General features: G+C 40.9%; 1 protein-coding gene across 1 annotated transcript in view; it reads right to left on the reverse strand.

Moving 5' to 3' along the window:
- Positions 1-14,289, reverse strand: part of LOC107389855 (NALCN channel auxiliary factor 1) — a 128,675-nt gene extending 114,386 nt beyond the window's left edge. Inside the window, exon 1 of the mRNA XM_015966262.3 lies at positions 11,962-14,289. Coding sequence (XP_015821748.1) covers positions 11,962-12,693 — 732 coding nt within the window. The 5' untranslated portion in view covers positions 12,694-14,289. The remainder of the gene's footprint in view (positions 1-11,961) is intronic.
- Between the last annotated feature and the right edge of the window lie 10,950 nt (positions 14,290-25,239).

Genomic DNA, 25,239 nt, shown 5'->3' on the forward strand with positions numbered 1-25,239 from the left:
ACTTTCCGCACCGCGCACCTAGGAAATTTTCTAACCACGTGGACGGTCGGACGCGGAAAAACATGGCGGACTGGCAAGAACTAGTATGGCAGAGGTTCGTAAATACAGACATTTGTATGATTCAGCTCTCAAAGATCACCGTGATCAACATGTTGTTAATAATTCTTGGAGAGAAATAGCTCGCACTGTCGGAAAAGACGAGGACGCTGTTAAAAATGCTGGAATGCCATGTTGTAAACAGCAATAATTTTTACTTCTACTATGGTGTAGTGTTGGATGCATGCCGTAGAGCTCCATGCTGCCCCGTTCAGTTTGGGAGAATATTGGCTCACCGCAGAGACAAACCGCATGAACCATAAACGCTGAAAGTTGTGAAGCGCGTTCCATCTGCGAGTCGCATCACCAAGCGGAAAGTAAATGCGTCAAGCATAAACCAAGCTTTACAGGGCACTGCGCCTTTGTACCTCTTGGCAATGACCCACAGATAAGCCCCCTCACAGGCCTTGCATTCTCTCGACAGAGAGCTCTTGGAAGTGTTGTGCTTCAGATGCAAGAGCAGGGGAGACTGTAGATTTTCTGTGGTCGCCCCTATCATCTGGAAAACATTACCATTGTTTGTGAAGCAGGCACCATCCCTCCAGTCCTTCAAGTCTCACTTAAAAACACACTTTCATTGATTGGCCTTTCCCTCAGGGAATCATGATCTGGTTTTATTGTGCTTCTTGGTCAGGTATTGATCTTGAGTTTCTTTGAATTTTCATAGTCAAACTCGGTTTTATTGAATTTTAGTTATTTTTTACTTTGTTTTTCCTCAAGTGTTTTTGTCTTCCTTTTATCTATTTTATTCTTTTTATCTTTATTTTATTTTATTTTATTTTTTTTTACATTCTTCCTGTTTCATTGTTCTTGTTGTACTGTTTCAATGCACAGCACTTTGGGCCTTCACAATGGTTGCGGAAGGTGCTGTATAAATAAACTTGATGATGATGAAAATGATGATGAGGATGATTGTGATGATGATGATGATGATGATGATGATGAAGATGATGATGAAGATGATGATGAAGATGATGATGATGATGATGATGATGATGATGATGATGATGATGATGGTGATGACTGTTACTAGTTTCTCAAAAATATCTCCAATGTGTTCAAATGCAGCTTTCAGATTGTTTCAATTCTCATTATCAGAGGATCAGGTGGGACATTTACAGATATGAGCAGAACACAACCCTAACTAACGACTGATATCTTCAAGTCCAAAAAACCTAGTCAGTAAAATAAATATTCAATCTTTTGAAACCAAATTGAAAAAAATCTGCAGCTTGAAAGTTTAAATGCAGAGATGGATTATTTCTTTAATCTTCATGATGTTTTTAGGTCATTTAGGTCATCTAAGCAAACTGTCTTGAAAGATACAGAATCCATCTATCTATGGAAAAGTTTGAAATATGAATCCAAAATTTCAAATTTCAGGAAATGTACATAAAAATTCTCCCTGGAACAAAAAACAAGAATTGCCTTCTCTGCTCACAGATCATTCTCACTCTGGATTATTCCTGTATGGCGTTTCAGCAGACCTGAAGTGAACTTGTCAGCCAGTATTTTGACACACTCATCATCCCTTTGTCTATAAATAGTCTCCCCTCATTACCTGTTTTTCACTCTTACAGTCCCACTTAATTACAATCCTCTCTTTGCTTCGTTTTTGTGACTCCTCCCCCTAATACGTGATCAGACTTGAGTCAGAGAAGCAGCACCTGATCTGTGCTCAACAAACCAAAAATCATTAGATTGATTCTCGTGTTTTTAAGAAAAGTGCATTGTTGCACTTTGGCACATTTTTGCTATTTTTAAGTTTACTTATTTATTTATTTTTTATTTCCTATATGCAAAAAAGTTGACATAATTTTTTTTTATCTTTATTTCATTCAATAAAAAAATAACACAACAGATACTAAACAATATTCAAAAAACACAATGTATATTTGAATGAAAGGGAGCAGATAGAAGAACAATCTTATTATTTCTGCCCCCTTTTTAAACTTAAATATCAATTTTTATTTGTGCAGTCCCTCATCAATTCTTTCAGTCTCGTAACTGTTCACATTTGTTAATTATTACGTCCACATCAATTGTCCGTTGTCATATCCACTCAACACACGTGATTTAATGTGTAGACTGAACACTTTTAGAGTTCTTGACTCTTTCCATTCTCTGTCCAGGCAATTCCACAACTTCACACCATTCACAGATATGCTCATTTCCTTCATTCTTGTTCTAAATTTAGGTTTTTTGAAGATTTCAAATCCCTTCAACGAATAACTGCTATCTCTCTTTTCAAATATATGCTGAATATTCTTTGGCAATGTACCTTTATTTGCTTTATACATTATATGCAGTATTCTCCAGTTGACCAAATCATGAAATTTAATTACTTTATATTTTATAAATAATGGGTTAGATGGAGCTGTACTATGAGTGTTGTCTATAATTCCCATTGCTCTTTTCTGCAAAACAAACAAAGGTTGTGTATACGTTCTATATGCAGTTCCCCAGATTTCTACATAATTCAATGTCTGTTGCAGTGTATGAGCTGTCACATAAACACCAAGTCCACTCAACAACCCTGAGTGTGAAGCGCATGCCAGGCTGTTTGCACAAGGGGTGTGCTCTCTGTCTGGGGTGTTATTTTAGGAGAACAGCCAGTGCAGAATTGATTAGCAGTACTATGACTCCTTCTACATGACTTCTGATTACTGCTGTAATCGTGTCTCAGCTGCTTTTCAATCACATTTTGTGAAAGTTTTATTTATAGCAATTTTAGCAATACAAGTACAAATTAGGAAATACCACACAATGCATAAAATCGTTCCCACGCATGAAATACGTATACCTGTCCGTAAGTACGATGGATAAAAGAGGGCCTTGAAGCTGAGGGCCACCACACTAATCTATTACCTGTGAATGAAAAATGCCTTAATTGAGACCTTTAGTCAGCAGATAAGATCAGATCTGATCATGTCTAAAACAAACATATTATTTATCCTTGTATGTTCTTACTGTGACGTGTTTCTAACTGCACTTTTTTTGGTTCTTTTTAAAACACAGAAAAGGTTTTTTTTTTTTTACCTTGCGGAGAAGGAAGTGACGCCACCATCAGCGTCAGCTCTGAGGAAGTTTTGAGGCCGGCAATTGAAACTGTCAGCAAGGTAAAAAAAACTTTTCTGTGTTTTAAATATTAAAGAAATCAGATTATAGTAACTGATGGTACTTTGTGTAGTAAAGAACTAATAATTTAAGTTATTTCAAGTCATTGCAGGTGGCTTTGCTGTGTGCAGGAGGGATCTTATGTTGCAGCAGATATGCAAAACCCTCTGACTGAAGACTCTTTTTGTTTGATTTACTGCCTTGTGAAGAGGATAATCAGGGTTGTCCATCACCTTCTTCCTCTAATAAAGGATCCTCCTTTGTCCAGTCAGCTCCACAAGCTCCAGAGCCGATACGAGAACAGAGACAGCATTCTTCATCAACTTTTTATGAGGTTACTCCCCCAACAGACTAGCCTGGCAAGCCATCCTATATATAATCTGGCCACAGTCCATTGACGGCTCTCAGTGGTGGGACTGTTTTTCAAACTGTCTCTGCACTCTTTTGGATAACAAACACATGACACGGATGTCAGTCAACAAGGCAATCCACCATACTCTATCAAAGAAGATCAAAAATACATAATTTTTTTCTAAATGAACTTAAGTACTTCTATCTGCTTTTGACTCAATGAAAAGATCAAGTCTAAAAAGTCCAACATTAATGCCAAAGAACATCTTAGGTGTGTTCTTGCTGTGTCTTGTTTCTAAGGGACGATGGAGTGTACACGTTGGACCGCGCATGGGACTGCATCGTCGGAGAGGGGAGAGCGGGCAGCAGACGGCGACAACGTCCTCTGCTGCCCGCAGATAAACGGAGAAGGAAGTGACGCGCCACCATCAGAGTCAGCCTGAAGAAGTCTGCAGCCGCAGGCGAAACGTAGCGAAAAAACAGGTAACAAAACCGTTTCTGTGTTTTAAAAAAGAACGATAGCATGGAATTAATGCCAAAGCCTTTTCAAATGAGCAGTCGCCATCTTTGATTCGTCAGTAACATCCCAGCCACCAAAGACTTACGTCACGGCTCAGCCGCGCGGCTCATCAAAGGATCATCGACTAGCAGTGCCTACACCACGTTCAGGACAATTTAGACTCTTTTGTAGTTCCACAGATGTGAAGTGACCTACCAAGTACTGACAGAACAGGGGCTTCTTTGTCGATTTTCTGGAAACTCCTGAAGACCCAGCTCTTCAGAGAGCATCTTCTAAACTGGCACCCTCTCAACACTCGTCCCCCACTCTACTGCACACTGCATGTGTGTCCCTCTATGACTGATTATGCTGCCTCACTGCCACCTAGGATTGACTGAATAATGTTTGCTGTTAGCCTCAAGGGCAACCTGATGGCTGGATTGTCACCTGTAAGTCGCTTTGGACAAAAGTGTCTGCTAAAACATAAACATAAACATAAACACCAACAGAGTGCTGTGATTGGCCCACCAAACCAATAGAGTGTTGTGATTGGACAGCTAAGAATGTCAACCAATATGGCAGTCCACCATGACACAATGGAAGAACTGCCTAAAACATGAAATAGCACATTGGTATTCTAAATAGACGCTATACTGGTCGGGGCTGTGAGATACCGATGGAGCGTTGCTAGACCGTCAACTTTTCTTTGGGTACTGAGTGTCAACAGACAGCTTCAGATGAAACTACTATCTCCACAGCAGATCAACATTATCCTGGAGTTTCCTCAAGAAGTCCAGTTGGCTCTGTCTCTTTTAAAACTTCACTGCTGTCTACTCTGCTGTCCAGGTGAGCACTGAGGTATTCATATTCACCCTGCAATAGTACTTTTTCCCCCATGATGTAAAACTGATTATTCACAAATTCACATATGTATGAGATGTTATGATTGTTTTTGCACAGACAGAGTGGTCCACCAGGTATCTGTACTTGGCCTCCTGTCCATCTCTGATACACCCAAACCTGCAGCATCATCAGAACAGTTTTGCAATCACAATACCCTGAATTGGAAATCTGAGGAATACAGATTGAACAGGAATGGTGGTAAGAATAACTTGAGGATTTTCCACAATACGGAAGTTTGCTAGTCAACAGAATGTGTGAAAGCAACTTTTTTTTGTGTGTTTAAAAAAAGAAATGGCAGCTCTGAGATTGTGGCTTTTGTTTGTTTTGAAAAAGTTCCTCCAACGATGAAGAATAACTTACCCAAAAAAAATAAATGAGGTAACGAAGGCTTCAAAAGCCGCATGTCTATTAAAACAGCAATCCCATTCACACAGAAGATTTAAAAACAGAAACAAAAAAATGACAGATTCTACTTTTTGTTCTAATTTTTCAGGTTTTCACCATAACAAAAAACTGTGTCACAAGTGTTTAATGGATTGATTAAAGCTTCTTTCAAAAGCACAAACATTGCATCCAGAAACGAAATAACACTTCCTCAGCAGCCTCGGATTTTCATGTTCTGCTGTGAAATTAACTAATAAACTCGTGTTGAAATGAAACAAGGGCTCTAAACGGCTATGACCCTAGTTTGGTCCAGAAGCACGTAGAGCATCTGCACAGACAGGCAGGACTAGAAGATGATGATGATGATGATGATGATAATAACAATTATTATTATTATTATTATTATTATTATTATTATTATTATTATTATTATTATTGTTATTATTATTATTATTGTTATTATTATTATCATCATCATCATTAGATACTTGCATTTCCAGAGAAACAAAGACTAAGCGGGGTTTCCGATGGGAAAACTATTTACAACATATGCAGGAGGACGATGCAGAGACAGACATTGAACATGTGTGTGCGTGTGATGATTCTCAGAGTTGACACAGATGGGAGAGGATGTGAAAGTAACAGAGAGACAGTGACTGATGGAGGGAAGGAGGAGATCAACGTGTTGAGACGGAGCCCTGGAGATTGAGCCACCAGAGAAGAAGAGAATTATGGGAGTGCAAATTAAATTACACCGGAAGGGACAGTCAGGTCTGGACCTGTAGGAAACAATGTGCAAAGGGGTTTCTTTTGTGAGCCTGAGTGCGTGCTGTCAGATGTGTGTGCAGCACGCCTCTATGGGTAAACATACATTCCGTGTTCTGAAGGTTTTATATCTTTAGTCCATCTAGAATATCTGTAAGTAAACCTGATTAAAGTTGGATGTAAATTGGTGAAAGAACAAACAGGAGAATTTAAAAGGTGCAAAAGAATGAGGAACTGCAGGGAAAAGAGTGAGATGCTATAGTCGTGAGTCTGAAGCGAGACGTGGATGACAGCCAGTCTGGCCAGCAGTCACGTGCGATGTGTTGACATTGATGCTCGGTCAGCTTTTGGACAATCTGTGACTTCAGGGTACCTAAGTGGACAGCAGCCGGGGGACGTCAGATTCAGCAAACAGCCATAAGCAGCCTGTCAGTCGATAAATAGACTGCAGAGTTTGTGGACATTTCATCCTACCGCTCTTTTCTTGTGAAAGATCTTTTAAGTGGACTTTAAAAAGAGTTACTCCTTGGATTTCATAAATAATTATATAAGTTGGGTTTCGACTATAAGTGACAGGGAAAATATCATGGCTCTGTCCCCTTTGCAGTCGTGTCTCCATACCAAATTGGTCTTTTCAGGACTTTGTTAAGTCATCAGCATATTAGGCATGTTTCCATTACCAGAAGTCCAGGGTAGCTCCTGTGATGGGGAACTTGACCAGGAGATAGGATGTCCCAGCCCTTTCAGTTGTTGTGTCTCCATTCAGATTCAGCCCTTTCAGAACTTGCACAGACGTCAGCATTTCACGACTGCTTTGGCAGTGAGTGATGTCACTGATCAGCCCTAAAAAGCATCCAAAGTAACATTAATAATATTAAAAGCATTTATTTTATAGAAGTATATCATAATTTAATCCATTCAGTGGACAAGAGCAGCTCTGAGTTTTGTGAGACAAGCCCCGTTAATTACATTTTTTCCAACAGCTGTGGGTGAATTCCACCAAGTTTTCCGGTGTAGGGTGTCAGATTTTGATCTGTGCTTTATTATTATAATGTTTTCATCCATTCTGCTTCACAGGCTACTCTTCTAATTTTACTGCTGCCAGTTGTTTTGGACACCTGCTGATGTAATTTCCTACTGAGTTACAACCAATCAGCGTGAGTTAACCAGAGGTTCTGCTCTGCTACTCCACCGGGCCGTTCGAGTACCTGCTCCAGAGCTGGTCCTCAGAAGTTTCCTGAAAACGGCCGTTCGGACGGCCCGGTCAGGTGGAGACACGCGCATGTCGGGAGGCTCCTGTAAATCTCCCCTGAAGTGGAAACACGCCTATCGTGACCATTTGGGCATCGACTGACGCTGCACCAGGATAGGATCCAGGCCATGGAGCAAGAAGGATCATTAAATGACTAAAAATGTAGCAGAAATAAAAGCCTTTGAGCTTCACACTAAATACAGTATATTATACTAACTACATATTTGCTGTAATCCAGCTATGTTTTATATCTGTAACAGAGCCATTATGAAGTAAATGAAAACACGTTGATTCTTTTATCCTTCCAGGATACTCTTCTCAGTTTTAATCATCACCATCACTGTTTTATACATTCTGAGCGTTTGAATAATTTCATCTCAGTGACAGAGAGTTTTGAAACTTTTGACACTAATTGATTAAAAATTGGATGTTTGAGAATTCTTTGGTGTACTTGACCTGCAATTGTGACTTAAAATTAATGGGCACAAAGTACACAAACAAGTACACAAACAAGTTAAAAGCATCCATCAGAAGTGAGTAACCACAAATAATTTCTGTATTAATATTTGTAATACAACTTTGATTAAAAAATGTTTGTAAATTTTTTGTAGAACAGTAACTTCAGCCATAGATTTCTATGGATAACTGATTAAGCTAATCTGTTTAAGCATCAACCCTTAAAACGCACTTATAACAACATAAAACATTTGCTTGAGGAATGTCACATGTCAAACGTTTTTTTTTTTTCAATTACAATGAGATTCATCACATGTGATGGGTGTGTGCTCATTCAGCCACATTCAACAACTCTCATATAGCTCCCTGTAGCATGTTTATTTCTTTGTTGTAGATCTATCACTAACAGTGTATTTGTAAAGTGTATTTCTGTTTGCTTTCTAACATTCCTAACAGTCAGTTTTTGTTGTTGCTTGAGTGCTTTTATGACTTCTCATTAGTTTTTGCTTTCCTACCTTGAATAGCTGGACTGGTATGAAGCCATAGTTCACAATAGGTGTGTTTCCATTATCGGAACTTTGGGGTAAACTTTTAAGAACTTCCCAACATGGTCACTACAGTGGACAGGTACTCAAAATAGTTATTTATTTTTATTTTTTGTTATTAAGCGCATCTGTTGAAGACTTTATTGCATTTGAGCCCCTCCATTTGTACTTCAGTAAGTCAAGCCAACGTATTTCATGTCCAGAATGGACGCTGTCCACTGAGGTGGACATGTAATAAATTATTTGTAAAATATTAAATGTTACAAAAAAATATTTGTTGAAATTTGTTTCATTCACACCTGAAGATGAATGAAAATATGTGTTAAAAAATTCATGGTTGAAAATTTCATAATTCATGCATCAAAGGGTCAGTGTTAATAATGTTACTATTGACAATTTTTGGCACTGATCAGTGACATCACGCAATGCCGAAGTAGTTGCGATTTGCTGACGTCTGTGTAAAGTCCTGAAGAGGCTGAGTTTGAATGGAGACACAACAGCTGAGAGGACCGCGACATCCTATCGTCCAGTCAGTGTTCCTTTTCCAGAATTTACCTTGAAGTTCCAACATTGGAAACATGCCCGTTAGCTCAAAGACTGTGGGTGAGCAACTTCTTCTTTATACATGACATATAGTTGTGAGGACTGTCAATGCCTGTCGCTTTTATTGCTTAAACACATAAGTTTAAATCCTTCCCAGTAGCTGTTATCATTTTATATTTTGTGAAAGAAAAATATTTGAAATAATATATTTAATTGAGACAATACACAGACACAACACAAATGATTAGTATATAATTTCAGTTGTTGTTTGAGAAGAAAGTTTTCAACAGTCTAACAAATCAATTGACAATTAAAGAAATAAGGGGGAAAGCAATATTTGCTCAATTTAGCAGTCTTGTTGACTTTTTAGTGTTCGACAGAGTAGTTCGTCAAGAAGCAGCGTTTTGTGATGCAGACTTGCAGGCCTGGGGTGTTGTGTTTTCACAAAGGTCACATGAGCTCTGAAGCAGATTAGCAATTCAGAATGAGCTAAAGGGGCTAAAAGGCTTGTGTAACCCTGCCTGAGTCTTATTACGTTAGCAAAGAGTTGGAGTGCAAGAGCAGACAACTCAAATGGCCAAACGTGAAAGAGAACTGCAGAAATTCATCTAAAACAGGCTCATGTATTGTGCATGAAACAATAATTGGCCAATATTGTGACAGAGCTAGCAAGATGCACTTGATGTACCTGACTTGAGTGTAAAATTTTATCCATTTGATCTCAAACAGAGATTATCGTTGTTCACAGTCATGGCTGTCTGCTCTGGACAACATCTGTCTAACAGGAAGTAGTTTCAGGTGAAAGATCATTACAGCAGCAGATCTGAAGGAATGAACTATTTCCTGTGTTCCAAGGTTTATTTGCAGACCAAGATGTCCCTCAGAATTAAGGATTACATTGAGAAAATATATTTAAAACAGGAAAACAAGAAAACTTGAGTTGGTGCTTGCGAGTTATAAGAGCAATTAAATGACCCCACCCACACACCTTACACGGTTGTGTAACTGAGTGGTTGGTTGACTCAGCAAAAATGTCCATTTGGTTTTCATCTTTTTAAATCTGTTTTCTTTAGCTTATTCTCCACACTTTTTTGTGCTGATTGTAAATGCTGCCTCCTAATAATAGTCTTCAAATTGTGTTTTTGTTATTTTCAGTAAAATTGTAAAAAAAACATTCAGTCCATGACTTTTGTAAACAGCTGAAATCAAAGAACGCTTTAAACAGATAAGTCACCTTTCCCATCTAAAACTATGTTGCTGTCTCCCCTCTCAGCACCATGGACAGCTCTTGTTGGAAAATGCTCTGCTGACAGTGTTGGACAAAAAGCTCTCTGCAACAATTCTGTTCAAATCAAAGAAAATAGACTCAACTGCTCTGTCCCAGGCCTCCTTGCAGCTTTTCATTTATCACAACACCTTACTGTGTGTTAAAAACAAACCTATAATACAAGATCACACATCCCTATCAAGTGGACCAGTGCTGTTAATTTGCACAACTGCATGCGGGTCAATACCAGGTGTGCTATGTGCTCTATAATCATTGTGACAGTGAAACAAGAACTAACCCAAGGGTAGAGCAAAGCCAGGATTAGGTACAGAAATGACTGGAGTGCTATTATCCATATTAAAATGTGCACCAGTCTGCCCTCCCTCCCTCTCCTCATCTCACAGAGCTGTGATAAGGCAGGATGAACCCAACTCCATATGTCAAACGTCACTTCCACACGCCTGGTTTACAAAACAGTCCTCATTAGAAAGACAAGCATTAGAAAGCATAGGAAAGAAAAGGAGAGGGAGAGGGAAAGTAATATGATGAAGAAGTAAAAAAAAGATTTGCGAATGTTTCAATCTGACTAATTTATGTATGCATCTTTCAAGCAGCCAACATTCGCTATTTATTTGGAAAGGTTTTACATTCTCATTGTATGACGAGCGCTTGAACGTAATCATGTCAACATATAAAATGTGATTTGTACTGAGAAAATAGAAAATTTGAAAACAGAAGAAATTAGAAGCCGTAAATACGAGCCACAGCAGACATAAATTATCTAAAAGTCAGGAAAAAGGTAAATAATCTGCAAATTTGAAAAATAAAGGGTCAGGAAAATGCATCATTGTTCAATTAAGCTAGATTTATAGCTACAATTATTTTGAGAATTGCCTTGCTGATACAAATACAACTCTAAAAGTTATCCCACATGTTCTAGGTTCAACTAGGAGATGGGAGAGGGGTTTTACTAACATGCTGACAAACAAAGTGTCTAAAAATCTAAATAAAGACTGATCGTTCAAATCTGGTCCGAATTGTCTTCCTTGCTTTGCCTAAAGCAGTGGTTCCCAACCTGGAGTCCGTGAAACACCCAAGGGGTTCCCCATAAGGTTGTGAGGGGTCCTCTCTGTGCATACTGAGGTTGTGAGGTTATAGAAATTAGATTTATAAAATCCAGATGACACACCCAATACTACAATCAAAGCCCTGTGTAAGAGGCATAACTCTGTACAAAGGTTGTAATTATTCATGTTTAATTGTGTGCATGCTATAGGAGTTAGGGTTGAGGGGCCTTGGCTTTTCTTGAACAGAAGAGAGGAGGTCCTTATAAAAAAACGGTTGGGAACAGCTGGCCTAAAGGATTTCTAGGTCAGACTATATTAGCGTAGTATTAAAGGAAGCATCTCTGTAGTTAAAGTAGTGAAAGCACACACTGTTCACAGAAAAAAAATCCAAAAACCTTTAGAAAGATTGAGAAAGTGATGCCCATGACAACTTTAAGATAATCTATCTCTGTGTGTGCGTGTGCGTGTGTGTGTGTGTGTGTGTGTGTGTGTGTGTGTGTGTGTGTGTGTGTGTGTGTGTGTGTGTGTGTCAGCCCTGACATTCTAGATGAATCCGTGGATGCTCTGGTAGCCTGCAGTGATTTGAACTCAAGAAAATAAATGCACGCATACTGACAGATATACCCAGAGGTTGTCATGACAACCGTGAACCAGCCTCCTTTGAATGCACGTGCGTGTGAACGTGCGTGAGTCCTAACCCGGCCTCACAGTCCTACCTTGCACTCATCCATGCACGTCCTAACCGAGTATGCATCCGTCTCGTATTTCTGAACGAGTAGCTCAAACTCCCGGTAGTTCTCCTCCGCTTGCTGATCAAGACGCTGATAAGCCTGGACACACTCCCTGCATCCCAGCTGATCCACCCCCATGGCCATATCCAGGGAGCAATTCATAAGGTCCGGACTCGTAAACCCGTAAAACAAATCCAAAAGTGAGTAGGAATTACAAAAAGAAAGGTACAAATCGCTCAGATTCACGTACGCCGACTGTGTCCCCTCTTCCCCTCCGCCAGAGAGGCCCAGGCACACGGTCCTTGCGTCCGTGAAAGTGAAGCAGTCTTTGGACAGGCTGTCAGGGTGACAGGTGTCCATTCGCCACAGAGGTTTGGTAGAATTCCCTATAAAAATAACATCTTGCTCTCTGGCGAGACGGTGGGGGTCAGGTGATGTTGGGATGTGGTATCGATGGAGGGAGTTTGGGTACGCGCCCATGTCCGTGATCGCGAGCCCCTCGTCCGACCGCTTGTCTCGGGTTCGCGTCAGTTTCGCCTCGGCGCAGAACCACAGGTGATCAGAGAGTAGGACGGTGATGAAGAGCAGAGAGGCCAGCGACAGTCGCCATCTCTGGGCCCGCTCCGGCTCGGTAAACGGCTTCTCGTTCTCTCGGGGTGCAAACCAGTATTTTAAACCTCCGTCATGCTGCCGACGCATCCAAGCACCCCTGGTCATATTTTAGGAAAGTGCTGCCCTGGCCGACTCCACCGCGGGGGCTGCTCTGCCACAATACTCATTGACTTGTTGGGAGACTGACTCCGGTTGCTTCTCCTCTGTGGTGGTGGGGGTGTGCCGTGCCTCCTCCGCCGGTCCAGGGCGCTCCACTATCGCGCCCGCAGCAATCGGCGCTTTTCCGATCCAATTAGCGTGCCCGCACAGATTCAACTTTGCGCTCCCGCATCCCGGTTCTCCATGGCTCTCCGGGGGAAAACGGCGTCCTCTTTGACCGCATATCCTTTTCTCCTTCACGCCCCTCTCCGGGTCTGTTCAGGGGGCGCGGGGAGACCAGCTGTTGCAAGCCTCTTGGTGCTGATGCTGCTCGTTTGCTGCCGCCTGATCTGCAGATTCTCTTAAAGGAGAGCAACGAGCCCTTTCGATGGAGGCAGATTGGTTTCTCTGTCCCGTGCTGGGGCGCAAAGCCTGGAATTTGTTCTCCTGGCGGCCACTGTCATCTTGGACCTCGGTTAAGTTGCCGCCATGTTCGTCTTGAAACACTTTTTCGGAGAGCTGGGTCTGTTTGCGTCATCTCCATCGTTGTGATAGCTCCATCGTTGCGCAGTGGCGGAGCAGCTTATTACCTGTATGCACGCCGCACACACAGAGACACAAACGGAGAGGGTGAGGGAGAGACCATGGGCACAGAAAGGTGTTTAATGGTGTTTTGGCTGTGCGCTCAGCTCTTACAACAGATCATTAAATATTTTTGACATGAACACACATGTGGTGACATCTTGCTTTTGGTGCAGGGCACACGCAAGTGAGTCCACTCACGATAATGCGGTTTAAATATACTTGTATAAAATTATTAATTATTAATAATGGTCACAACTGTTTTATAAGCCAGGCAGGCTCCACTGTAAGTCCTCAAATATTTCACCAAATGAAGAAAATAAGCTAAAAATAAGATAAAAGGGTTGTTTTTGTTTTTGATTTGAGGAAAAAAAAGAGAGAAAAGTAAGTCTGGATTGAGCCTTGGACATGTGGCAAGCAGCTGAACAAGCAAATGGTTTGTGCGTCTAGGTTGATAATATTGTTAGCTCCCTGTGGATCGTGTCTTATCAGCTGGGGTGTGTTTAGTCAGTGGCACGTGCTCTGTGAGCAGCCTCCTGGATGTTTGACTGAGAGGTAGAGAGAGTAACATGTGCTGGAAGTAAATGACTGTATTTATACTCAACATTAAAACAACTCGCCCCTGCCAGCAATCACTGCTTGAGGTGGTACAGATAAAAAAAAGAGTTGCTCAGTGTTAATCAGCTGCATCAAGAAGACAAGAGATTATTATCTGATTAATTAGTGCTTAAAGGGAGGGATTTCTTTATGCAGCTGGTTATTGATAGAAAGTGCTTCTCTGAAACCAGTGATGAAACATGATGCAACATTATATCAAAAGATATAAAGAATCCATGGAAGCTGCAAAAAATAATAATAAATGAAAAATATTAAAAAATCGGATCTACGTTCAGCACCAAGGATAGCTCCCCAAATGAAGTTTTCAGTCAGTAAAACCTCAACAAAAAAGGAAAGTAAAAATATTTTATTTTAATTTTTACTCTACATCTGCAAGACTTTTCAAAGCATTTAAAGTTATGGAATTTGGTAAAATTATGAAAGAAAAATATTTTGAAAGTCAAATTTCCACCATAAATGTAATGTATTTGATGAAATGTCACATGCTTCCTTTGTTTGAGGTTTTATTGTCATTATTTTTGGGTTCGGCATCTGTGATGTGCAACTTTATTTATTTATTTATTTATTTATTTATTTATTTATTTATTTATTTATTTATTTCCTTATTAGAAGAAGAAACAATCATTTACATAATGCCTCTCTATACAAAAATTACGAGTTGTTTCACAAGAACAAAACAAAAGATTAAAAAAATATTTCAAAGTATCATTAAAATTTGAAAAATAAAAATTGTGATACAACATGAAAGGAAATGGGACATACAGTACTTCCTCATTTATTGCTGCACTGGAAGAAGGTTTTTTTTAAAAAATGTTTTATTTGTTTATTTATTTTTTGCCTCTTTGTCAGATTTGGTTATAGGAGCATTAGCTGGAAATTCGAACCAAAGATGGTGATATGCCAAGCATCTGTTGTGTGGTTGCTAAGGATGCTTGAATGCTCATTCCTCACTCGTTGCTCTCACATATTTTATCACCGCAGGATGCTGTGACTGGGTCACGTGGGGATGTGTGTCCTACTTTGACTGGGATTGTCTAGTCCGCCTTTAACTGTATGCCTTTGACCCTGACAATGATAGTTGTGCATGTTTAGGAGAATGTTAACACTTTTCTTCCTCTTATCTGTTAGTTGGTGTGAGGCTGCATAAGGAGAATCAGAAAATAATGTCCACACCTTCAGTTGGTGTTTTGCCAGCTGGTTGATGTCAGATTATGGGAGGGGATCCAGTTCACAACATATGGAGCTTTGTCAGTTTTACCCCACGTTCAGTATTTTCCTACCTGTTCATGTGTTTGAGTGTGAGGGAAGGACAGGTATGGTGCACCGACAAGAGTGAGAAAGAGTGGGGAGATGCAGAGGGGGTAGAGGAATGGGAAAGATTGGTGAGATGAATGCAGATTGCTGGCCCTTAAATCCGGAGCCATCACAGTAACAGTACGGGCTGGCAGACATGACTCATCCACAATCCATGCTCTATGTGTGTGTGTGTGTGTGTGTGTGTCTGCGTGCGTGCCTGCGTGCGTGCGTGTGTGTCTGCGTGCGTGCCTGCGTGCGTGCGTGTGTGTGTGTGTGTGTGTGTGCGTGCGTGTGTGTGTGTGTGTGTGTATGTGTGTGTGTAGAGTCCAGTGGTGCTGTGTGTGTGTGTGTGTGTGTGCGCGCGTGTGTGTGTGTGTGTGTGTGTGTGTGTGTGTGTGTGTGTGTGTGTGTGTGTGTGTGTGTGTGTGTGTGTGTGTGTGTGTGTGTGTGTGTGTGCGCGTGCGTGTGTGTCTTCTCTGATGCAATATGTGTGGACCTGGTTATTCTGCTTCACTAGACTGATGCCAATTGGAAGATAAAAGATTAGCTGCTCAGTTTAGGGTGACAGTATTTTAGGAATACAGAAACAGAACTAAACCTCTAAATTAAACCTTTCAGATTTGTTTTTGCACCATTTTCTGGTTTGTCAAAGACACATGAATCAAACACATGTATATATATATATATATATATATATATATATATATATATACATATATATATACATATATATATATATATATATATATATATATATATATATATATATATATATATATATATATATATATATATGCGTGTGTGTGTGTGTGTGTGTATATATATAACATTTTCAGAAAGAAAATAGCCAAGCAGGAAACCTAACCTGTCCTATAGGAGAGGTTTTGTAACTTCACTTTTTATTCTTGTTGAATCATTAATGTCACTTAAATTGTGTCCAAACAATAAAAATAAACAATTTTTTTTTCAAACAACAAATTGACTCTGCCAGAGAAACATCTTTGCGAACGTGATTATTGCTATTATGTGAAATTATGTCTAAACTCCTTTCAGATTGAAGAGGACGGGTATGAGAAGAGAGAGCTGGATTCATGCTTGGGTATCACAGGAAGTCAGCGTGAGATGAAAGAAATAGGTGACATCATCCAAATGTGGCCATTTTCCAAATTGTGTTGCGTCAACAACCTTCATACCTCCTCTACTCTGAGTCAGCACAGAAAAAGGTCCTCTCACTATGATTAAGTGTTCTTGATTATAACGATGTACTAGAATTGTGTGTCCTTCTGTCATATTTAACCTTCATTTTCTCTTTCTCTGATTTGGTCATTATTATTTTTTATCTACATCATCAAATCATTCTCTCTAGAATCCATGTTATCTGACATCAGAGAAGAACAGGACACATCCGCGGCCTCTCTGATTGGTCAGAAGAGGCAACTCCCTCATTCCAGGCCCTGCATGGATTGGATGTTGTGATTTAGGGTCCACTCAGGAACGTTGGTCTATCACTTTGCATCGATTAGTCAGACATGATTATCGTTTGAGGATAAAAACAAATTAGCAACAGGATCTAATGTGCCTCGCATCCAACATAGCTCTCTCCACCTCTCAATAAATATAGCCAAGGTTATTGTTAGCACAACATGCTAACAGAAAGCAGATCTCTGGTAGGACTCAAAGCCGGGGCCCTTCTCTGTATTGCATGCGTGTTTTCCCTGAACATGTGTAGGTTTTCCTCCAGGGACAGCAGCTTTCTCCTGCAGTCTAAAATAAGCTTTTGAATCTAAACTGACCTTCAGAGCCAGTGTTGGTTGGTTGTAGGGTTTCACTCTGCACTCTGCACTGACTCTTGTCCAGTCACAGTCTGGAACGTTTACCTCTGGAGGGCTTTGTATAGATCACAACTTCATCCAAATAATATCTGCAGCAATAGATTTTGGGGTTTTTATGTTTTTAAATAAAAATATGCATATTGTAAAATTTCACATTATGAGAGCTATACCGTCAGAGCTGGAAGACTCTTACGTAATTGGAGATTTAAAATAAATATGCTTTTAGATATGATGGAGGGCTGAGAATCTGAAGGCCAGAGGAGAAATACGGTTTAATAATTCAGCTAGAGATTTATCTTTTCAGAGAATTAATACAGAATCCGGTTTGATTTTGCAGGTTTGGAGAAGGTCATATAATTCAGATGGTCCAAGCAGTGCAGAGGAGAGTGGTGAGTGGTTCAGCAGAGGTCCCTGCAGCAATTTGAAAGTCACAAGAGCAAAGAGTGAGGATTACTTTAAGGAGATGTTTCACTGCAGAGAACTCAGGTGAGTTACTATCAAAACACTTCTTACCAAAAGAGACATGTGAACTGGCTGAGATCATCATTGAGGCAACTTGCAATAGATGATGACATGATGCAACACACAAGATGACTGTAATCAGGTGTGATTCTGCAGTTTGTGACCAGTAGCTTCTCCAGCAGGTGCAGTGCATAGAGCAATCAGACCCAAGAACCAGCAGAAAAAGGAGGGGAAAACGGGGAATGGTCATGTTCCTGCAGGAGGTGCCCCAGGCGGTACAGGTATTCAAACAGCTAGCTGCTAATGCTGCTGTTTAATGTAATGCAACTTTAATGGTCATCTACATATGATTTACGAGATTGCTTTCCTTTTTCTTTTAGTTTGCAGCAATCCTCATTTTAATTATCATGTAAGGAATGACAATTAATCTCTCTCTCTCTCTCTCTCTCTCTCTCTCTCTCTCTCTCTCTCTCTCTCTCTCTCTCTCTCTCTCTCTCTCTCTCTCTCTCTCTTTGGTTTGTGTCCTGCTTAGACTAGCCGTTACCTAACCCAAACCATCTGAATTAAGATAAACTTTAGAAGTTTAAAGAGATTCTTCATTTACATGTACCATATGTCAAACACCTCTCTACAGATACTCACAAAAATGTCCGATTTATCACTTTAACCAGGACAAAACATCACAGTTACAAATATCTCCCATTCAGAGGCTTTAAAGAAACTGAACAGATCCACCATCCTGTCTGCTAACAGGTCACAGAAATGTACATATTTGTTAAGATCCCAAACTCTGAGCCAGGCGGAGTGTAAACAACAGAAGGGAACGTTTACGGGAGCTGCGGAGCTGAGACCGAGGCTCCACACTCCAGCTGAGAACCCCGAGGCCCAAAGCCTTGTTACTGTCGTCAGTGGCCCAAACTGGACCTGGTGTTCCTCATTTGCTCTCCATCTCTGCACCAGCTCTCACCTGCTGCTCTTCTCTTTTCAATTTAAATTCAGCTTACTTAACAGAGATCAACCCAGTCTGGAGTGGCTGTTCTTCAGCACATGGACAAAAGTGTAGGCATCATTCGAATTCAATGTTCATTTTTGTTAGTGTGCATACATCTTTATGAGCTGAGCTGAATGAAAGAAGGAAAAGAAAAAAAAAACTCAGACATAGAGGACCTCGGATGAACTATTTATTATTGCAAAGCGAGCCTCGGTGTGAGAGCACAGAAAATGAGCCTGACATCTCTACATGCGTTAGCCTCTCACTAATCTGTGCTGTCAAAGAAAAGCACCTTCTGATGAAAGGGAGATGCTGTCCCCTAGATCCAACAGGAACGTGAAGGGAACAAATGCATTTTTCAGCCTTTGAAGAACTTGGAGGGAAGTCAAATTCTGACAAACGTGGAATCTGAACAGCATCTTGTGCAGAAATGCAGTTACTTTTAATCTGTAGGAGTTTGATGCTCACAGGAATCAGAATGTAGTCACCTCATCTGTGCTTTGCTTCAAAAATGTTCTCTATTTTTTAGCACAAAGCCACAAGGCACTGAAACTGTTACCATTTCTGCATCTACATATATGTGTTTTATTTATGTTTATTCAGTTATCAATCACTTTAATCCCAGGCTAATTTGTTCATTTTTGTGAATGAATGACGCCTGTATTTAATAGCATTTAACACTGTAATGGGAATTCTGTTGGGATGTTAATTCTATTCTATCCATCCATCCATCCATCCATCCATCCATCCATCTATCCATTTTCTGAACCCACTTTGTCCACGCAGCACCACCTCACCCCTGCCACGTGGACCTCAAGAGATAAACCATCAATCCTACTCAAAGGCAAACTTTCCTCACGGGGTCACCCAAAAAGACAGTGGGAGGGTTAAGGTGATTGTTGTAACCAAGCATTACCACAGGATGTCATTTTTACTTCATTTCTACATAATGCACCTTTAATGGATATCTTAAAAGGTGAACGTTCCTTTCACTCACTTCCTTACTTTTGTTGAGTTAAATTTCAGTATTTTAGTATTCGCGACCTAACACAGGTGCTTTATATTCATCAGCTTTGATATTGTAAAGCTCAGGGTAAATTTGTAATCAAACCGACAAACTTTTTAGAAAATTATCTACTGAGGTACTGAGGTTCAGCCTGACGAAGTTTGCAGCCGCAAACGAAACGTTGCAGGTAAATAAAACCTTTCTGTGTTTTAAAATGAACTAAAAAATGGTATCTACTGAGGTTCTGAATCTGAAGGCCAAGACCCAACAGCACTCTCCTGAGTCTTACATTAGAAGTATACATCAGCATTGAGTCACTTTTCTTTTCCACGAGTCTACATTGACTTAGAATGAAATAAATTATACATTTAGTTTTAATTAGCTAACCCTCAGAAGGCTTGTGTATTTTTGTGTTTTCATCTGAACCATGCATGGACCCTACTGAGACGGTCCACTGGGTTTCTGTGGCCTTTGTGCCATGCTTTGATCATGGGTGGTTTTTGAAAAAGCACAAACAGCTTTTCTTCATATTACAGTCACTCATGCTGTACTTCCATCTGTGCCGTTGCCCAATGTGGAGTTGGGGCGATGGTGGCACAGGAGTTAAGTGCTCGCCCCGTAATCGGAAGGTTGCAGGTTCGAGCCCCGCTCAGTCTGTCACTGTCGTTGTGTCCTTGGGCAAGACACTTAACCCACGTTGCCTGCTGGTGGTGGTCGGAGGGACTGGTGGCGCCAGTGCTCGGCAGCCTCGCCTCTGTCAGTGCGCCCCAGGGCAGCTGTGGCTACATCGTAGCTCATCCCCACCAGTGTGTGAATGTGTGTGTGAATGGGTGAATGACTGATTGTGTTGTAAAGCGCCTTGGGGGGGTTTCAAGAACTCTGGAAGGCGCTATATCAAATACAGGCCATTTACCATTTACCATTTACACTTTTGAAACTTCAACACCAAAGTCTGAGCTGTAACCACAGAACAGCGTTCTGCACTGTTTTCTGAATCTGATTCTTGCAGGACCCAGTGGAACCATTACTACCTGCTATTGTTTATTCTGGTTACCATTGTAGCGTTATTAAGATCCTATTGTCTGCCCTTAACAGCTGCCCCTTCACACAGTAACAACGTGTAGGAATCGCCAAGGTCGGAGGCTGGGTTCAGTATGTTTACATTCCAGGAGAAGAGACAGAAGAAGAGAAGAAGAACGCTTTCCATTAATTAATCAAAGTACTTTATTCATGATAAAGCTAATCAAAGCATACGTTGATCAATAATAATCAGGTGAATGATCTGTGAAATAAAGATGTCATGAGTTATGTGTTTAATGAATAAACAGGACTGCACCAGACAGACTGATATACATTACCATGGAAACGCATGACACATTGTTCTCAACCAATCAGAACTTTCGTCTGTCGTAGGGCAGAATCTGGGTTGTTTAATGAAGTTGTCCAATCCGGTTTACTAAGATTTGTAAACAACTAGGGCATATAAAACAAGGGAACGCCATTTTATACTCAGTTCCATTTTAACCTCAGCTCTGTTCGACCTGAGCTCAAAAGGAGTTACATCATATTCTCAACGTAGTTTTCAACCAGCTCTCGATCCATCACCGCAAAAGAGAGGTGCAGCCTGGCCAGGTGCATTTTCTACTTTAAGCTGAGAACTGTCAAGCTGGAGATTTCCGTCGTTTGAACAAGACGATGTCCCTTCAAAATAAGAGCTGAACTCGCTGACGCCTGCCGCTGCTACTGGAGTCGACCCTCAGACGGGCTTTGTAGTGCTGCGACCGCTGTTTCACCAGCTCCAGTACACCTGAAGGTCCGAGTACCTGGCAATTCCTGATCTAACACGGGAGGCTCCACAGGGTACGAGGTTACGACAAAATGGCGGCTCATGTCATCAGCTTCTGAAGCCTCGTGGTAGCCTAGTCATAACAACCAGATTCGCTACGTCAGCCTAGAGATCCTGAACCCACACACACACACACACACACCAACACGATAACATTCAGATCCATATGCATACATCACAGAGTTAGTCCTGGTAGATTGTAAGAACTATAATTATAGAAATTAAAGATTCTTAAACGATCCCAACTCTCTCTTTTCTTGTCTCTCAGTCAATACAGAGTGTTTAAGTAAACTCCCTGATGATAAAAACAACCACTTCTGATTATAATATTTAGATCTAATTACAGTGTGTAAATATACAAACTACAGATCACTACACCATTATTCTATAGTTTAGAGGTTTTTCTCTGTCATTTGCAGTCCTGACTGCACATAACAGAGATTAGAGCACAGTCCATCAAAACAGAAAGATGAGCTTACAGAAAAAACAGCACTAGGAGTCCTAAATGCTTCATCCTTTAAATAATTCATTTTTAATTGTTTCTCTTTTTTGTAATTTCCATTTCATCATACTCTATAGTACTCTACAATGTTCAGTTGAGCAATTCTGACAGTAAAAATATCAGAATAAAATATTCTGCTTTGTTTAGTTCATCACTGTGGTCTTAACTAGCTTAGCATCAAAGCTGGTATCCCACCAACACGGTCACTTTATTTGATGACCATCTGCTTCCTCCTATTGATGTTGTTCCTGGTTTGCAGCAAAAAAATGTTGCTCTTTGGTATATATCTGGCAATTAGCCATCAATGCATCTAGGGGTGGGAACTGATCAGAGTTATCGATATCAATGCCAATGTCGATTCTGTCTATCAATCAAACTCCTTATCAATGGGAAAAATCTCACCACAGGTTGGACTTTAGTGGCTAGAGTCTGCTAGTGTGGAGGTGTAAATAACGCCGAGCATACACTGTGCTGCTTTTTTTCTAGAAGACTGGGGCGAGTTTTGTGCTGAGCGTCGTGTAGTATACAGGAGGTTACGAAAGGTGATTAACACCACGTGTCCAGCTACCGATCAGCAATCAGAAGTTGCAAAATTTTCTAGCGTGTTTGATATTTTTTATATGGGGTATCGCATTGTTGAAGTGGCTCTGTGAGCAGCGTTGACCCAAAAAGAACCAGAACCACTCACGGCGCTTTCGCAAACACACATCAACACGGCTCGCCAGCTATTTCCCTTTTAACACACATGGTGCGTTTTTATTTTTACCCTTTTTTTCGCACACCATGACAAGGAATGTCAAGAAAGTGTGTTTATGTCAAAATAAACTGTGAAAACGTTGATTTATTTTCTTACTTTATTCCGTCTTCCTCATACAACCCACATAAATCTCATTGTCCTCCTGCAGCACTCCCAAAGCACAACGGATGTCAAGAAAAACACGTAAAAATCCGGTATTTTGTGTAAAAACTGCTATTTTTAGCATCTTTTTAGGCCATACCTGTTGCTACCAGACGTACAGTGTGAGCAGTCAGGTTGCATCCGAGAGCTGGGTCGTACAGTGTGAGCACGACTTGTGAGATTTGCTCTTCAAGGAAGTCGTACAGTTTGAGCTGAAGCTGAACGCTACGAGTGAAAAAGTCGCACAGTGTTCGCCCGGCTTAAGGCAATCGACGCTAACAGGCAGTGTTAGCTGATTAGTTACCTGCAGTATCAACAGAAGAGGACATGCAAACGCTGCTGCTGCCTTGAAACTGACTAGTCCGGAGCAAGTCAAAAACACAACATTCACTTTAAGATTTTAATAATAATAATAATAATAATGCATTGAACTTATATAGCGCTTTTCTAGACACCAAAGACGCTTTCACACACTCTCACATTCACACACTGCTAGTGATGGTAAGCTACTTGTAGCCACAGCCGCCCTGGGGAGGTCTGACAGAGGCGAGGCTGCCATTTGGCGCCGTCGGCCCCTCTGACCACCACTAACACAGGCAAGTTTGCAGTTTTTCCTCTCTTTGAAGAAATATTTACTTTGCAAGTATTGCAAGTTGCCCTGTTGTCAACCTTTCTCGTAACGTATAACCAAACTTTCAAGCGTTTGTGCCGCTTAGGCTCCATGTTTACTGATGAGTAAAGGTCTAAGCTATGCAATGTAGCTTGTGTAAGCTGCGCAATGTGTGTGGTGATGTCATTATGCCGACTGGAACTGATAAGGGAATTGTTTGCAACAAAAGACAAATGATTCCTAGGAATTGAAACAGGTGGAAACCAGTCCTCAACAAGAGCTGGTTTTTGATTCCCACTCCTAAATGCAACTACTGGTAGCAAATTGCTAAATGTCTTGCAAAGGAGCATCCAAAATGCCTCTAAACATGTGAGTGTTCTCAAAGTTACAGGACCTCAACATCAGTTTGAACTTAGATGTACTCAATGTCTCTGACCTCTAAATGGTGGCCCAGTTTCCACCATCCTAGGATTTGTGTTGCAACCAGCCAGACCAAATACACCGAGTCTGAATGCAGCATTTTATTAAAGAGGCTTACACACCTAATGACCAATGTCGACTCTAAGGCAGCGGTGTAAATGTTTTCTCCATGGATTTCCTGTTTATTAATGAAGTCAAGGCTGTTCTGTGCAGCTTTATAAGGCCAGGCTTGTGCCACCCTGCGCTGTGCTCGTGGGTCCTTGCTCTGCGTCATCTATCTCATCACATAGACTGACTGACCTCAGATGACTTTGCAGACACACTCTGCAGTCTACGAGTCATGTGAAATCCTCTCCCTCTCCCCCTGAGGTGGCTTGCCTCGCTCCCGATCACAGCATAAATCTGTATTTATTTTGGCCATCCAACGTCTAAAAAAGTGACTGATTTTTACAGCAGCAGAAAGAAAAGATGGCCATTTCCTCGCTTACTTCCTGGCACCACACTCTAAATGTCAGTACCATTGGTTAAACACAAGGTCTGTGTCACTGTAAATCACATTATCTGCTCATTTGCAGCTCTGCGATCCTGATCTTTAAAAGCAGCTTTGATGTGAAGGGATGCTCTGCCTCATATTCAATCATGACTTTGCTCTCTGACCAATGAACGTGCTCCTTTCTCTCCATTTCACCTCTCTCTCTCTCTCATTCTCTCTCTCTCTCTCTCTCTCTCTCTCTCTCTCTCTCTCTCTCTCTCTCTCTCTCTCTCTCTCTCTCTCTCTCTCTCTCTCTCTCTCTCTCTCCTTTCGCTGCAAGACTGTAAATATCTGCCACAGACAGAATAAAGTTCAGGGAAAGGTCAAAAGTGATAAATTCTGTGCTGACTCTGTCAAACGTGTCTCAGAGTGAAAGCGGAATTGAAGAAAGTAGCCATTGTTCCACCTCAGTGCATGACGATTTCCTTCAGCGGAAATTATATGTAAACAGCAAAGGGAAGAAGGGCTGCACATGATTTTATTTGATTTAACATCAAGCACGTAAACTATTACCACAATCCTGTCATCTCACCAGAGCTGGGCTGCACTGCACCAGTGGGTGTTCGATTTGAAGGCCTGTGCTTATAGCATAAATGATATGCTGAAATTATGGCTGTAGTTAAATCAATCATCTCAAATGGATTGGTGTCATCAGATTCAGAGAGCTCCCTTAGCCGAGTGGGGCTAATTTATGGGGTTACAGGGGGGCCATGACTTTGGCTGCAGTGATACACTGTAATCAAGATGGGATCCAGAGCGTCGAGACCCGGGGACATAAATCACCCGAATGAACCCCTCCCATGCAACACTGGAGGCAGGCGTGCACAAAATGGAACAAAACTTGAATGAGGCAGGTATCGCACAGTGTCATCAGGATGCACATGTTCACACACAGACATGAGAGGCTGGTTCTGTTAA

The sequence above is a fragment of the Nothobranchius furzeri genome, chromosome 14, assembly GCF_043380555.1.
Source record: "Nothobranchius furzeri strain GRZ-AD chromosome 14, NfurGRZ-RIMD1, whole genome shotgun sequence".
In the NCBI taxonomy this organism is placed as follows: domain Eukaryota; kingdom Metazoa; phylum Chordata; class Actinopteri; order Cyprinodontiformes; family Nothobranchiidae; genus Nothobranchius; species Nothobranchius furzeri.